This window comes from Pholis gunnellus (genome assembly GCF_910591455.1).
Source record: "Pholis gunnellus genome assembly, chromosome: 19".
Lineage (NCBI taxonomy): Eukaryota > Metazoa > Chordata > Actinopteri > Perciformes > Pholidae > Pholis > Pholis gunnellus.
This window is the reverse complement of record NC_136546.1, coordinates 6,653,985-6,670,977: the sequence shown is the minus strand read 5'-3', so window position 1 is coordinate 6,670,977 and position 16,993 is coordinate 6,653,985. Positions and strand designations below refer to the sequence as shown.

Sequence of the window (16,993 nt, the reverse complement as noted above, 5' to 3'; positions counted from 1 at the left end):
TGAAGCTTCAAATGTCTGTTCTGTAAAAAAAAAAAGGAGAGAAAGAAAACCGCTTTTTACTGCTCTGAAAGCCTAAATGCCAACAACAAGGAATTGAAGCTGAATATTTCGTTTGATATAAACATGATGTCGATATCCTTTTTCTAAAATATATTTTTAAACGCTCTGGGGTTATTGGGAACGTTTGGATCGCAGTCAGAATTCATAAACAATGCAGCAACCACTGAAACCGTCTTCTACAAATAGTGTAATGCTGAAAATATTAGTGTCGCCTAATCTTCATCTACAACTGTGCTGAAATAACAGGTTTAAGCACAAGGAATCACACGTTATGCAAGAAGCTTTAAACTATTCGGTAATAAATATAGAATAATAAAGAATATAAGTCAATCCTGTCTATTACTACAGTTGGAGTTACTGTCACGTCTGCATTTACTATCCTTCTCCTCATGAACGACGGCTTTTATTCTTCTTTTAATTCTGACATTACTGTTTTTTTCTTCTTCTTTTTTATCTATGGAGAGTTTTGTGAAAGTGTAGACTGTATGCTTGTATTTGTGTCTTTTAATTTAGATATTTTAAAGTTGTGGTCAATGTGCAACTGTTAACAACCCTAAAAAAAGAAAAGAACGGCGTTATCTTTTGCTTTTCTGTTTTTGTTCTGCTGAACTGTGACCTCAAACCAAAGTTCAAATGAGCTGTGACTTGTATGATCCTTACCACGAACACTATGCCGTATAATTAATACAGTTAGATACCCCGCTGCACAGTTTCATCAACGTATAAAAAGAGAACAGTGTCGCTTGAGTGTGTTGGGAGTAGTGACAGTTTCAGTAGCCACTTAACACTTTGTGTGTCAGGTTTTGGGGAAACTGCTGAAGTACTTGCTCTCATGAAATGGAAAAAGAAAAGTTGCACAAATTCCATTAACGACCTTTCCTCGCTGTACCGTGTGTTCTTCCTCTACAGGTCACTTAAAGCTGAAAATGAGTGCAGTGGGGGAAAACCCCCTGGACCCTGACACGCCGGAGTCACGCAAGAGGAAGGGCTCACCATGTGACACATCAGGGCAAAGGTAAACAGCCGGCCTCGTACCTTGTTCTGACACTGTTTTACAAACATTACACAAATACAACTCTAACGTGAACGGGAATGTTAACTCTGGGTACGCCATTAAAAACTCCTGAGAGTAGTAGAGTTCAGGCCCCTTGGCTGCTCAGTCAAAATGTTAATTTTGGACAGTGTGGATTTAAGGGACACACTTTGATTGATAATGAAAAGAAACATGTGACCGTTGCTGTTGAAAGATCATAAGACATTCGTTACCCAAACATTATTAGATGATATAATCATAAATAATGTGCTGCCTCGAGTTATGAGAAATGTCACAGGGGACATTTTTCTGCACTGAGTACTTTTAACTGCTTTCTCCTGATTATACAAACATACTTTGACTTCAGTAACATTTTCAATGCAGGGATTTGACTTGTAGGAGAGTATTTCTACAGTGTGGTATTAGTACTTTTACTTCAGTTCAGGATCTGAAGGATTCCTCCGCCACTGAGGGAAGAGAAATACAATCCTCTGGAGAGTTTAGAGCATGATTTAGGGTTAAAGTTTTAGGTCTGGGTTAGGTTTAAGGCAGGTCATGTAGTGGTGAAGAATGAATGTAGTCAGTGTACTGTGTGTGTGTGTGTGTGAGAGAGTCTATAAGGCCCAATAGCTGATGTAAGCTGGTGTAACAGCCCAGCTAGCATTTCTACAGCAGCTACATGCAGCCACTGACCTGCGCATACACACAGCAGCGTCCTCCCCCTCCTCACCCCTCCCTCCCTCGGTCACCACGCCTGTGTGTTCTGGCAGGCCAACGCACTGACCTACTTTTTCTGTTGTCGTCTCACACACACACACACACACACACACACATTCCTCTTTTCATGTTTACCACATACCTTGCTGCAACTCGTCGGGTTGGAAGTGTATTATTGAATCTGGAGAATAGTGTTCAGGCTGTGCACAGACTCTGAAGTTAAAGGCAGATTTAAGTTGCCATGTTTTTTGACTTACGGCAACTTCCTTGTTTACATATCACAGAAAGAAATCACAAGCAGCCAGTTGAGAAACCACAGCACTTTTTACAGCACATTGTGATTTTAAACATTTCCCAACTCTGAAACTGATCATTTGAACCACCTGTTTGACAAAGAAACAAACTGACGTGAGCAGATGTTCAAATGTTTAATCGACATTAAACGGCACCATGTTGAGACAGACTTGAACAGAAGTATCAGGACATCAAGTAAAGATCAGGACTGCTCCTAATTATTTTCTTATTCATTTTTAGAGTGTCAGTAATAATAATCACAACTCCTCAGAGCTCAAGATGACGGCCTCATATCTCTTGTTTTGTCCAATTAGAGCTTGACATGTAAATCTTCTGTTTTGAGCTTATTGCAGATATATTAGTATAGATGTATAAGCAAATAAATAACAAAAAACTGTTAAAGGTAACTCGGAAACAGTGTCTCTGTTACATTGTTGTAGATTGTTACCAGAAAACACCGTAAGTTTTAAGTTCATAGTACATTATTTTAGTCACAATTCTCTATTGAAACATCAATTTAAAGGACCCTGATCACATGATAGTTATGCCTCTGCGACGGTCGAGATCCGAGTTTGCCGTTTGTCCGTCCGTCCGTCCGTCCGTCCGTCCGTCCGTCCGTCCCGGTCAAGTGAACGGCCTCTCTTTCTTCACAGCGTGGAGAAGCGGAGACGGGAGCTGGAGTGCCGCTACATCGAGGAGCTGGCTGAGCTGCTGTCGTCCAACATGGGCGACATTGCCAGTCTCAGTTCCAAGCCCGACATGTGCCACATCCTCAAGAGTACTGTGGACCAAATCCAGCAGATGAAACGGCGTGAGCAGGGTGAGAACCACACACAATGGACTGATTTGTGAAAGGCTTAACCAAATATGCTGCTTTGAAGACGTTCGCATGCTTTAGATTTGCTGTGCTAGAAAGATATTTTTCACAATAAATATTATTTTGTCTGCGGTCTATACAAATGTTTTCTGATTTTGCGTTTGTTAGAAGAGCTGAAAGCGGCTCTTCTGTCTCCAGATGATGAGGTGCAGAAGAGCGACATCTCCTCCAGTAGCCAGGGGCTGGTGGAGAAAGAGGCGCTGGGGCCCATGCTGCTTGAGGTGAACGGCACACACACACGCACACACAATCACACATTTACTCACCACCCCACCGCCGCTGGGATTTTTACTCCCAACTCAACACACACTGATTTTTCACAATGAATTATTTACTCCTCTTCCGCTCCTCATTTCAGGCCCTTGATGGGTTCTTCTTCGTCGTCAACCGGGAGGGCCGCATCGTCTTTGTTTCAGAGAACGTGACGAGTTACCTCGGCTACGCCCAGGGGGAGCTGATGACCTCCAGTGTCTACAGCATGCTCCACGTGGGAGACCACAATGAATTTGTTCGCAATCTGCTGCCCAAAAGCCTGGGTGAGTGAGCCGGGACTGTGGGTCCTAACTCAGTATATCATCGGTTTAAGACGCCAACATTTATTTTTTTAAAGAGATTTGGTAATTGCATTTTCAGTGTCTTAACATTTGACAGTTTCAATGCCGACGCAACCTATTAAGGAGATCAGTATTGGCAGCAAAATCGGAAGACAGTCCATAATACGGATAATTAACTTGGTTCATTGATGGCAAATACTGTAGCTAAAGCACATTTGAAGAGCCATGAAGAAAGGCAGTGTGATGAACTATGGACAGTTTGAATGAATTCAGATTTAAGTGCTCTCTCCACAAAGCTGAAGAATGTTCCAGGAGAGCGAAGAAACGGCACGTCAGAGTAGAGAGAATGTGTGGGGGAGTTTGAGGAGCGAGGGAAGAGTGAAACACTGTGTTTCTTCCCTGTGATAATGTTGCTTTAATTTTAAGCCGCAACCTTGAGAAGCGCTGATAATAAAAAAAAAAAAATGGAGGCGGCCTGTGTGGGATCGTATGAGGACAATAGATAAAGGAGTGCAGTAGGCGACACGGTTGAGCAGTTGTGTTTTCTGTTTTGATCTTGTAATCTCTTTTAATGTTGTGCCAGTCACTACAGCTCTTCCTTCTTCTCAGAGAGAGCTTGACACAAATTAGAGTTACGCCGCAGTTTCTTTAGGGCGCTACAACGACCCAAAAAGAGAAATTTGAATGGGCGAAATGAGGAAAACGCCACTTTTCATAATATTGCGTGTAACATCTGCAAGTCCTGCTGCATTCAGTTTGATCCAGGAGTGATTACTCACTCAACAAAATTGGCGTCTTCCAGCAGCCTTGGAAGAAAAAGAAAAAGAAACATCAGACGAGAGGAGATTTAGCAGGAACTGTGTTGGACTGAGCTCAGTGGGCTTTACACTACAACAGGTGCTCGTTTCACAATAGCCATTTGCGAGCGTTGTTTAGACGCAAACACGCGTCCCAATTTATTTACCGTGTATTTGCGAGTCCTACGGGGCTTTTGTAAGCTTGTGCATGGGATTGCAAGTATAGCGTTTGCTTTAAATAGTGTGTTTAATGTTCGTAAACAAGTGCAAGGGGAGATTATCTCATGTTCAAATATTTGTGAAACGGACCCCAGGACCCAGAAAGATTCTAGTGCAGTTTTTCTTCTTCTTTTAAATCAAGGGAAACCAAAAAACTTGATCTGTTCATGGTGACCTAGTCTTGTCTACTTGATTTATATCAAGATATCACATTAAGTATTTTATTGTGTTTTTAAAAGCTTACCTACGAATCCTTCCTCATAAAACATTTACAAAACCCTTTTTTTTTTTTTTAAGTTTAATGCCTGAATTCCTGTTTACTTGGAAGTAGTCTTCTTCTGTGCACTTCTACATTTGTTGGCGCAATACGGCCGCCAGTAAATCAGTAGAATAGTGTGAAACCAAAGGCAGCAAAAAAAACAACCGGGGGCCCAGCTCATAAAAACATAATCCACAGGGTACCTTTAACATATTCCCAAAGGGGATGTATTTCTTCTTTGCTTTGATTAAAACCGTAAATTCTCATTGATTTTAAACTCCTGTGTTTATTGTCCTTTCTGTCCAGTAAACGGCGTGCAGTGGCCACAGGAGCCCGGCCGAAGGAACAGCCACACCTTCAACTGTCGCATGCTGAAGAGGCCACCGGACGAGTTGGATTCAGAAAACCCGGAGGCTCGGCAGCAATATGAGATCATGCAGTGTTTCACCGTGTCCCAACCACGGACCATCCAGGAGGAGGGAGAGGGTACATGCACACACACACACACACACAATGAGTACACAATGTGCAGGCGCTCAGTCTTGAGATTGTTTATACTCTTTGCTCTCTTGTTTCACCTTTCTTTCAGAAAAGGCCTATTTGGAAGACAGATTCATTAGACAGAATATAGATCTATTTTTGTATGCAGTAAACATGGGCTGTGTCCCTTTAAAAGGATGTTAAATAGTTCATAACTAAATCTTTTTGTTGTTGTTCGTGTATTAAAGCAATGTTCCACTATCACAACTTCCACCATCTCACCAGTTGGACTGCGGCAAGATTCTTGCAGGACATTTTCATATTTTTTGGGGGGGAGCCGTTGGTGCAACGGCCTTGATAAGAAATATGATGTAGTTCCTGCATTGCAGATTTACTCTGCTGTTGAGCTCTGCCTGCTTTTATTCATTTTGATAAGACCTGCCCCTCGCGGATTATAGAATTGTACTCACAGTATCCGCTGTCCTTCTACTTTTGTGTAGGTTTTGAGTCCCAACATCTGTTGTTGGCGTGACACAATTCCAAGCTTTGATTGGCTGATACAGCTTCTCCTTTATACAGCGGAACCAAAATGATCAGATGTACCTTTTTCACCACCTCGGAATATTATAAAAAATATACATTTAGTGTGAATTAGAGGGATGAGGTATGCTTTGATCATTGTGGTATCATTGGTTGTATGAGGTACTTATCCATAGTCTTACAGTACCAGATACACACACACACACACACACACACACACACCTCACCACTTGTGTCCTCTCTTTCCTCAGACCTGCAGAGCTGCCTGATCTGTATTGCCTGTCGGATACCTCGCGCCCAGCCTTTCAGCACGGAGTCGTTCATCACGAAGCAGGACCCCACAGGTTAGGAGCCGAGGATAATTTAGTGTCATTATGCAAAACAGGGTTGCACAACGAACCGTAGTTGTGGCCCATTTGCTGAAAACAGTAGTGCATTCCTGTACTACATTATTGTGGACGTGCACCAGGAAGGATGCAAACAACAGCAGCAACAAAACAATGATCAATTATCTAACATCTTCACATTAAATGTTCTACATCAGGGAATAACGGTTCATCATCTTTGACTGTTTGAGCTCAAAGCATCATTGATGTAAACAGAGTGCACCTCCTCTCGTCCCCGGCTACTGCAGATGTTGAAGTGTGTGTGTGTGTGTGTGTGTGTGTGTGTGTGTGTGTGTGTGTGTGTGTGTGTGTGTGTGTGTGTGTGTGTGTGTGTGTGTGTGTGTGTGTGTGTGTGTGTGTGTGTGTCGTGCTCTCCTCCAGGGAAGATCATCTCCATAGAAACTAGTGCTTTGCGAGCGACTGGCCGGCCTGGCTGGGAGGACCTGGTCAGGAAGTGCATCTTCGCTTTCTTTCAGACTCAGGGCAAAGAGCCCTCCCACGCCAAGAAGCTGCTGCATGAGGGTGAGTAGCCACGATCGATTGCTCAGTCCCAGGAATCATTGACAGGCTCGCTGCCAGCTTTGTCATGGTTACCACAGTTTCAGCAGCTACAGTGGAAACTGCTCGTAGTGATCACACCTGTCCTGGTTATTAGAGCTGATTTTGTTGTCACAGAGATTACACCGTCTTAGCTGACATTTGGATATTTTATTACATGAATACAAAGTTAAGAAACAGCTTCACTACCTACTGGCCCGCTGTCGATCCTTCTGCCTTTTCCCTCACTGAGGGCTCGCATTGCGTGACGTTTTGCCGGTTTTTGGCCAGCTCTGTGTCACTGCAGCGGGAGCGGTGCATGCAGATGAATGGCGGCCTTTGCCGCGGCTCCTCGCACACAGCCTCGCTGTTCATCTGCATGTGCTGCCTGTGGTGGCATGGACGCAGTCGAGGATCAGCACAGTTTCTTTTTGGGGGGCCTTACGTAACCAGGCATTATCAATCCACGTGATTAGGGCGGCTTCAACCACAGGCGCCTTCACCGTGCGCAATAGCTTTTTTTATTGAGAGAAAATCACCTTCTTCTTCCTGCATGATGTCAATGTGCAGGCATCACAGGCCACAGCTGGAAAGCGAAGACGTTTTTATTAAAGTTAGCTTTTGTAGATCCCAAATGAACTGTAAGAGGACTACTTGGTTATTATAAGCAAACTATTTTAACTGCATTCTTATAGGAATGATTCTGTCCCAAGCTTTTTGATCCATATAAGTAACTGTCATCACTATAACTAGTTTCCACTGTACTTCCACACCATTATAATAATGTAAATTAATGTCTTAAAGCCAGCAGCTGCACTGCAACGATATCAAAATCCTTTGTTCCAAAGTTGCAGTTTTTACATGTTTACATCATGTCAGATGTGGATCTAGTAATCCGAACCAAAGTTAACACGAAAAGAAAGAAGAAAACAAGCGATGAGACCGAAGTGTAAACCCTGTGTTTGCCTCTTTCTCTCTTCCCCGTGTGTGCATGTGTTGGTATCTCCATCAGTGATGACCCACGGCACCGCCATCAGCCCGTTGTACCATTTCACGTTAAGTGACGGCACCCCGCTCAGCGCTCAGACCCGCTGCAAGTTCTGCTGCCCCCCCAACCCCGACGTTCAGCCCTTCATTATGGGCATTCACACTATTGACAGGTACGATCCTTTCTGTAGCAGGTTTTTGCAGTTCTTTTTCCACATGGTCTCCTCGGGTCACAGTTGACTTTTCTTTTCTTCCAGGGAACACAACACTGCTAGCTCTCAGGAAAACACTAACCCCAGCCTTCCACCGGCCCTCGGCAGCCTTGCCCAAACTCCCTCCCGCTCCCCTTCCCTTCCTCCCGGCAGCAACTGGACCCAAGGCTCAGGCCTCTCCACCTCGGGCCTTCACCCCAACAACACCAACACCTCCCCCCACGGACATAATCCAGCCACACCCACAGGCTACCTGACGCCCAATCGGACCTGTCCCCAGCAGGTCAACAGCCCCTCTCCTTTGAGCAGCCCACTCATAGCCACCCCTGCCTCTTTTATGTCACCCAGGATGCCACGAGCCAGTCCTGGGTTAGGCGGAAGCCCTCGGGTACCGGGGAACCCCTTCTCTCCTTCCACACCGGGCCTCCACTCCCCAGCCGGGGAACTAAGTAGTGGAGGCAGCCTCAACAGGCCGCAGTCTGGCGGTGATGGTAGTAGCGGCGCCAGCGGTGGGTCACCTGGCTCTTTCTCCCTTTCCTCTCCTTTCCTTCAAAGACAAGCCAGCACACCCACTCGACCTCCATCTGCCAAACTGCCAGAGGGAGGAGAAGGAGGGGGGGAGAACTCTGTTAAAGCACCTCTTCCTTCTGCCTCACAGCTGGGTAACCTCAGACTCAATCAGCTCCTGGAAAGCAATGGGACGGGAGCTGAATCTAACAGCAGCAACAACAACAACAACAGGATCCACTGCAACTCATCACCTCATCCTTCTAACCCTCATCCTGCCCCTCAGTGCCCTGCCTCTCACAGTTCTCTAACTGAGCGGCATAAGATCCTGCACCGGCTGCTCCAGGACACCAGTCCCCACGATGCCTCCACCACCGTGGAGGAAGGACTAAACAAAAATGACGTTGAGATCAAGAGGGAGCCGCCTGCCAGTCCGGCTCTGACCGCAGCACCTCCCAAGTCCAGCTCCAGAGAGCCACAGGACCACCAACTACTCCGTTTTCTCCTGGACACAGACGAAAAGGTGACCATTAAAAAAAAACGTCCTTTGTATTTCTTCATTTGAAAATCTGTTCATGGCACAATACTAAAATAGATTGTGTTAGCCTTGTTCTATGTGAATGAAGTATCTATCTTTGACTTAATAAATAATAAATTCCACATCATTTGTCCTCATGAGTCATCATGATGCCATGACAACTACTAACGGAGAAGCACTGTGTTTTCAAAGGACTTGGGGGACCTGCCTCCTCCATCTGCTCTCAGCCTGCAGTCCGTGAGGGTCAAAGTGGAGAAGAGAGCCAGCGTGGATGGAGTGGTCTGTACTGGGTCCACTGTTGCAGCAGGAGGTGCGTCCAAACCGGCGAGAGTGTGCAGCAGCTCAGCGTGCACCAGCCCCAAATCAAGCCCCGTCGGGGAGAACCGCCGAGACAGCCGCAGGGACAGCAGAGACTCCACGGTACGGTTGTTGTCAATGTCGTTGTGATCTGTAATAACAGTAGTAGGAGTATCACACCAACATGACCAGTGACGGCATTGTTATATTCTCAGAACAAGCAACTGGCTCAGACTACGCTGGACTCTGTCCCACTTGTTAGACTGTCATGACACCCAAATCAAAACGACCCTAAAGAATTAAATGAGCGTCATGAGCCTTCCCGGTTTCCATTTGCACTGGCACTCTGTTAAAGAATATTTAGATTATCTTCTATTAAGCTTTGCTCCTGCATTCGTTGTTGCCTTACAGCCATTGTAAATCAATTTATATGTTTATTTTCTTGGACTTTGTCTCGACTGTAGGCTCAGCTACCAGCTGCAGCCTTTGAAGCTCACTGGCCTCTGACCTTTATCTCGGTCCACCTCTCTGTCACTGATTGCCTGCTACCCGTTATTCTTTCATTCTTTACCTTTTCACGCCATCCATTCTTCCATCCTGTCTTTTTCCTCATCACTATCCCTTTTTCATTTGTTTCTGCTCCACTCTCCATTTCCCACCCTCAGATGTCTGGTGGCTCTGTTGACATGGACCCTCTCACCCAGCTGCTGCCTGGCCTGAGAGGCCCAAGTGGGGCCAAACAGAGCAGTGAGGATTCAACAACCCCTGGAGGAGGCCCCCAACTCCACTCTCCAGCCTCTCAGCCCCCAGCTCTTCTCCAGTCTCCTCTGCCTCAGCTCCAGTCTCCCCTGCCTCAGCTCCACTCCCCCCTGCCTCAGCTCCAGTCCCCCTTGCCTCAGCTCCAGTCCCCCCTACCTCAGCTCCAGTCCCCCCAGTCCCTTCCCCATTTGCAATCGCCGTCACCCCAGCTCCAATCCCCTTCTCCCCAGCTCAAACTGCACTCCCCCACTCAGCTCCAGCCCGGCGAGGCCAGCACTCCCCGCAATGTAAATGTGAAGAGAGAGCCTCCTGGCACTCCTAACAAAGGTAAAGTTTCAACTTAGCAGGAATGGGGAGGAGGGTGTTCATGCAGAAGAGGGAATAATAATAAACTACCTACATACAACCTATGGACAATGGTACGGAAGACTATTAGGGCCAGGCATAAGGGGAACAGGAGAAGAGGAAGATTCATTTTATTATTATTATTTAGCATTTCAAGAAAAAAAGTTCAACTATTCTTCTCAATATTTAATCTTCATTCTCAAAATGATATTTTAACTCAATTCTTAACATTTCGATTTTATTCTGGAATTCCCCCCCAAAAAAATCCTCCTTATTTTTGTTACTGGTATTAACATCTAGTATAGTTGTGACCCAGAAAGCTTCCTTATTTATTCATTCACATATTTACCTACACATTGTTAGTCTGTGTTCCCCCTAGTGGCTATTGGAGGCATTGCTATGTCAACAGACCATACATACTATAACCAAAATAGTTCAGCAGTGCAGAAAGTTAAAGTCTTTGTATCAATATTAACCAATAAAGTTTTATGCATCATTCTTTTTTTATTTGTTTGACCTAATTTTCTGTGTGCATGCGTTTGTTTCCCAGGACTCAGTGATGGCGGCCCATCCTCCGGCTGCAACCTCCAGAGTCAGTCATCCTTTGACTTCTGCAGTCCCCCGACTCCAAGCCAGACACAGAACCAGGGACAGGGAGACCCCTTCCAGACCCCCAAAGACAGCAGCCTCTTCTCAGAGGCAGAAGTTATCAACCCTTTCAGTTCAAGCACTGGTATGCAAGAAAACATAAAACACACAGAACCAGTCATAGAAAATGTTCAGAAAAACGACCACTGTGTGAAACCCTGTCCGGTAGAAACTTGACACTAAATCTTCAGTCGCAGTAAAGCATTGTTGACCTGACCTCCGTCTAGGTTTCAATGCTCCTACATAAACGACCGCACTAAACAGCACCATTGGGTGTGGTCAGACTGTATTCTGTTACATATATGAGCCCACACGTGATACAGCTTTGTAGTATACTGTAGAAAAGAGCAGCACAATAGGACGTTATTGAAGCAAAGCAGGATTTTAAACTGATGTTAATTACCTTTTTTAATTTGGCAAACTGCTAAATACTGTAAATTAATTTAATTATACTTGTTGAATCTACTTATTTATGATTTTTTTTTTCTATTTCTATTGCAATAAAACTGCGTTGTTATCTCATTCAGGCCTGTCCAAGATGGATGTGGGAGACTCTCCGTTCCAGCCTCTGTCTCTGTCTGACAGCTTGTCCTTTAATGGTCTTGGAACACCTTTACAAGCTCCCTTGGCATCGCCACAAGAGTAAGCAAGACTGTACTCTCAACACCCAATCTGTTGTCATTTACAGGGTTGTTCCGGGATGTCATTTATTTAACATTTAAAGCTTCTGTTGAGGTTTTCAAATGAAGCTTTGAATGTCTGTCGTCATAGTTATATAAAGGTCATTTATGGTTCTCTTAGACCGCTGTGTTAATACAGCAAATAGTATAATTCTGATACTATTAGGGTAGCTTAAGGACTAGGCTACACTAATAGTTTAAACACAATGAACAAATATAACCGCAAAAGAAAAAGCTGCTTCTTCTCTGAAGAAAAAATTATTAAAAGTTAGATTGAACCTGCTGACAATGTGGTGCAGGTGATGATGTACAGTGTTTCTGTGTGAGCAGGCAGTGTGTGCCCTGTACACTGGATGAGGTGCTGGGCCCCCCGACCACGCCTGAGGGCCGGAACGATGAGAAGGCTCTGTTGGAGCAGCTCGTCTCCTTCCTCAGTGGGACTGATGAGAGTGAACTGGCTGAGCTGGATAAGGCCCTGGGTATCGACAAACTGGTGCAGGCAAGTGTGTGATTAAAGATTTTGATATTTGAGAGAGTTGGTGCAGCAGATGTGCCCGAGGTAAAGCCCTGCTGGACTGCTTTCAAGTAAAACAGAAAGTGTTTTCACACAACTTAACTCTGGTTATGCTGCTCTGACCACATACTTCCAACTTTATTTTAGCTTCAGAGTACAGCCTGTTCAGAATGTCTATATGTGACTGTCACAACAATAGAGATGCCAGGCCGTCTGTGAATCACATTTACATAGAAGCAACAGAACCTTTTGCTGAATTTAGCAAAAGGTTGTTTTCATTAAATAAACACATCATTAATGTCCTGTCCTATTTGTATCTGCCTCTTCCCAGGGAGGCTGTTTTGACCCATTGACCCAAAACTTCCCGACCCAGCAATCCACTGCCACCTCAGGTTCCATGGACCCTAAACTCCCCGCCTACCCGTCCCAATTCACAACAGCCCCACAGGCGCAGTTTCCTCCTGAGCTGGCCACGGTGGTGGGGCAGCAGGGTCTTGGGTTTGGAGCCCCCCGGAGGGCTTTCCTCGGCGGGACGACGGGCGTCGGGCTGAGGCCGGGCGCGCCGCAACTGCAGGGGGTTGGCGCTCAGCTCAGACTGCCACCCAACCAACTGCGCCTGCAGCTGCAGCAGAGGCTGCAGGGCCCACAGCAGGTGAGGAGGAGGAGGAGGAGGAGGAGGAGGAGGAGGAGGAGGAGGAGGAGGAGGAGGAGGTGGTTTGGGATGGAAGATGTTGCTGCTTGTGTTGCTTTTGCGACATACTGTCTTTAAAGTGTACAGTCACAACAATGAGACGTTGTGTCTCACTTGATGTAACTTGTTCACAGGATTCAAGGGCTGCTAACAAAACAGTAATGCACAAACAAATGAGAGAAAGGAACACTTTTGAGTTGTTTTCATACTTTCTTCCCTCTCTGTGCTTTCATATAATACACCCACTTTACTCATTATTAGAGATGCACCGATCAATAGGCAGCTGATCGAAACCACATGATTTTCATCTGATTGGCAATGACCGGTCGATGTGTTCAAGCACTGCTCAGTAAAACTGAGTATTAGGAGAATGTTAATTATAACGCTATTATTATGAGTTCAAATGTAATTTTGTACATTGTGGTTTTCGGCAAGAAACTTGAAAACATACAGTTGTTTGAAGGAGACATCACATCAATATAAAATAGATATTAGAGAGGGAATGATGACCTGTTTAACTCCTTTACACAAGCTTTAAGCAGCTTATAATACATAATTCGAACTTCTAATGCCAGGATATTTGTTAATCAAAGAGAGTATTTAAATAAAAGCACAATCATTTATTTCCTATTCATTTGAATTGATGTGAAAAGATGTTGGTTTACATTGAATATTGAAATAATATGTTGGGTCGGTGGTGAAAACAGTTGTTCTTTAAAAGAAAATCAGACTTCCACTTGACAAAGATGAACACTATTGGCAACACCCGTAGAACACACAAACTGGGACAAACTGGTGTAAAGAAAATACCAGTTTTTTCTGGTCAAGTCAAGCTTTTAACAATAAATATAAAAAGAAAACCGTAAATAGGAATCAACTGAGAAAATTGCTACTGGTGCATCACTACTCAATTACTCCGGGCTGTGAATGACAAATACTGAGATGTAATGAGTAGCACGACGTGTTGACATTTAGCTTCCTGTGTTCTTGCCTGAATCGTCATATATCATAATAGTTCTTGTGATTTCATTTTCTAAATATTGATTGAAATGCTCTTAAAAGAACTCCCCACTTCCCTTTCCTCCTTCATCACTAATATTCAACTCATCTCCCTCTCCGTCTTCTTTTCGGTCGATGATCTTATTTCTTCCTCTTGTCTTATTATTTCCTGCCCTCCTCCCTTCGCTCTCTTATCGTCCCCTCCTCACTCATCCTTCAACACCTTCCTGACCTCTGCTGATTTTTCTCTGTCTCAGCTCCAGAACAGGATGGCGGGCATTAGTCCGTTTCCAGGAGGAGCCCAGCATGTGAACATAGGGCTCCGTCAGGTTCAACAGCCTCAAATGCCCTCACAGGTGAGTCACAGTGGCAGCGAATGAATCTCGGCTCACCCTGAGCACCCTCTGCTGTTTTCTTGCAGACCCGGAAAGACTACAGAATATATATTTTTTCTCTGTGGATTGAGGTCGTATTGGAAGCTGCTGGAATCAATATTTCTCTCTTCACAATGGATCAAATAAGCAGATAGATAATTATCAGCTCTGTGGAGCATTTCATCATTTCATCTCTCCTCCTCACCGTTGTTGATTTGGAGTTACGTTGGCCTTCAGGTTGTTAACTCTCAGAAGTCTAAATGAGTCTTTCTTACACCTGTAGATACTTTACTTTGTGTGTATATGTGTGTGAGTGACCTCTTGCATAACGCGGCGTGATGTATATTTACTTAAACACATTCTGTAACATGCTCTTCTCCATCATATGTCTCAGCAGCCTCCGCTGAATGCCCAGATGCTGGCCCAGCGTCAGAGGGAGCTCTACAGCATCCAGCACCGCCAGCGCCAGCTTTTCCAGCAGAAGGTCATGCTGATGAGACAGAACATTGCAGGCGCTCCGACTGGAGTCGTGGGGCCCACCGGAGGAACAGCCAGGCCCCCGAAAGGTCCACCGCCAACGCCTCAACAACAACAACAACAACAACAGCAGCAGCAGTTCAACTTCCCACCAGGGTACAACCCTTTGACGGGAAAATCCCCTACCTCACCCAGTAACTTCAGCCCCATGACCGGGGGCCCTCTGGACAACAAACTGCCCGGCAGAGTTCCCCTGAATAACCCGCCGCTGATGGCCGGCGTGCAGGGCCAGTTCAGCAGCACCGTGAACTCCACATTGCCGCAGGGCCTGTTTCAGCAATTTGCAGGGTCTGGTGAGTTCTAGGAAACATGCTTCACCGGACCAGACTGAGAATCCGCTACATTTTAATATTAGATTAGTGGTGCACGGGACACTTATACTAGAAAAGTATCGCAAAACCCTGACGTTTAAAGGGTACTATACCTCATTTTTATTAGTACCAGTACTTAAAGATGGCAGTGTTTATGAGAGGCCTCGATGTGCAACAGAGGTGGAGTGTGAAACCACAGCTTGGTCAAAAGATGAAGGCAAAGTAACGAAATGCGAAGCAAGGCTTCGTGCAAAAAGTAGAACATTTAAACAAGTACTTATGAAATGACCACTTACCAGCAAAGTCCAAAAATTTCAGAAAATTTGTCAAAATTTGTAAATAGGAAAATATAAAGTAATATAACTGACCTAACTTTTGATTTTCCTCTTTTGAAGCTATCTCCCAGCAAGACCCACCTTTCCCTGAGATGAGCCCGACCAGCCCGTTGTTGTCACCTCAAAACCCCACCTCCCAGAGTCCTTTGCTTCAACAAGCCCCACCCCCTGGCTACCAGTCACCAGAAATGAAGAGCTGGCAACAGACAGGCATGGGGAGCAACAGGTGAGGGCGTGTACACAGTTGCAAGGCTTACATTGGGTTAAAATCACCCGTTGATTGCATTGGTGTGTTTAAATGAGACCTCGGTGTAATGTGCTGTCTTCTCTCACCGTTTCTGCGCTCTGCAGCCTGTTCAGTCCCTCAGGACAGAGTGCGGCGCAGGCTTTTGGCCAGCAGGGGGTTTACAACAACATGAGCATCACCGTCTCCTTGGCCGGGGGCTCGGGTGGCGTCGGCCCGTTGTCTCCCATGGGGCAGCCGGTTGGCATGAGCAACAGTAACCTCAGCACGGTCGGCTCGGTGTGCAGCGACCAGCAGGTTAGTGACCTCGAGGCTCCGGGACTTTGCTGTCCTGATGGGTTGCTGTCTCCCATTTTCCTCCATCCAACCACCTGACTTTGTAGTGCATTTCACTGAAGCGGACCTAAATAACCCAAGTACCAAGTAGTATCGAAACTTCTCCGTTGAAACAATACCTGCATCTCATCTTTATTTTGCCCAGATCTTTTATTTGTAGGGTTTTGCTTGCGTCGGCATCAACCTCAATCGATCCTCCAGCATCCGTCGGGCACTTACGAAGACGAGGCTCTAAAACATTGAACTGTTCCCTTTTCGGGTCCCCCGTAACATCGTTGCTTCTGTTTCTGTAGGTGCAGCAGCTTCAGGTGTTCGCGGACGTCCAGTGCACGGTGAACCTGGTTGGCGGCGACTCCTACCTGAACCCGGGCCCCATCGGAGCTGCGGCCTCCCAGAAGGGCCCCGGCGTGCCGCAGGGCTCCCAGAACAACCAGGCCCAGCAGAAGAGCCTCCTCCAGCAGCTGCTCACCGAGTGACGACCCTCGACCCCCTTCAGCTCTCCCGTACTCCCTCTACTTCTCACTTCTACGCCTCCTCCACGGAGGCCGGTGCACCGGACCCCATTGCTGTCTCTGTCTCACCTTTTTGGATGGATGGATGGATGTTTGGACGACCACGCGAGTAGGGCGCTCGGAGCGGTTCGGCTGTCGGTGGAGTTTCACAGCCGAACCGCTTGTGCGCGCTGGGGGATTCAGGGCTGGTTGTTTTACCGCCCAGTACTTAAAAGACAAAAAAATAACCTCAAGTCAGAAGGAGCAGCAGTGTATTTAAACCTGCCTGTCTAATCTGTCTGACAACCTGTCTGTCTGCCTCAGCCTATTTAAAGGCAGTGTTGTCTTGCTGCTCATTCCTTGGTGACCTACTTCCTGCTTCCTGACCCAAGAAAACAACTGCGACATCATTGTAGATTTGCCAAGTTGTCGTCA

At 45.8% G+C, this 16,993-nt stretch overlaps 1 protein-coding gene across 1 annotated transcript in view; it reads left to right on the top strand.

Annotated features, from left to right (window-relative positions):
- Positions 1–16,677, top strand: part of ncoa1 (nuclear receptor coactivator 1) — a 35,399-nt gene extending 18,722 nt beyond the window's left edge. Inside the window, exons 2-21 of the mRNA XM_079180334.1 lie at positions 970–1,075; positions 2,758–2,924; positions 3,090–3,202; positions 3,340–3,517; positions 5,117–5,296; positions 6,082–6,174; positions 6,598–6,738; positions 7,766–7,913; positions 7,998–8,982; positions 9,190–9,417; positions 9,960–10,380; positions 10,949–11,131; positions 11,574–11,688; positions 12,057–12,225; positions 12,572–12,892; positions 14,188–14,286; positions 14,702–15,134; positions 15,548–15,713; positions 15,839–16,028; positions 16,361–16,677. Of these exons, the coding sequence (XP_079036460.1) occupies positions 987–1,075; positions 2,758–2,924; positions 3,090–3,202; positions 3,340–3,517; positions 5,117–5,296; positions 6,082–6,174; positions 6,598–6,738; positions 7,766–7,913; positions 7,998–8,982; positions 9,190–9,417; positions 9,960–10,380; positions 10,949–11,131; positions 11,574–11,688; positions 12,057–12,225; positions 12,572–12,892; positions 14,188–14,286; positions 14,702–15,134; positions 15,548–15,713; positions 15,839–16,028; positions 16,361–16,543 (4,602 nt within the window). The 5' untranslated portion in view covers positions 970–986 and the 3' untranslated portion in view covers positions 16,544–16,677. The remainder of the gene's footprint in view (positions 1–969; positions 1,076–2,757; positions 2,925–3,089; positions 3,203–3,339; positions 3,518–5,116; positions 5,297–6,081; positions 6,175–6,597; positions 6,739–7,765; positions 7,914–7,997; positions 8,983–9,189; positions 9,418–9,959; positions 10,381–10,948; positions 11,132–11,573; positions 11,689–12,056; positions 12,226–12,571; positions 12,893–14,187; positions 14,287–14,701; positions 15,135–15,547; positions 15,714–15,838; positions 16,029–16,360) is intronic.
- The last annotated feature ends 316 nt before the right edge of the window (positions 16,678–16,993 follow it).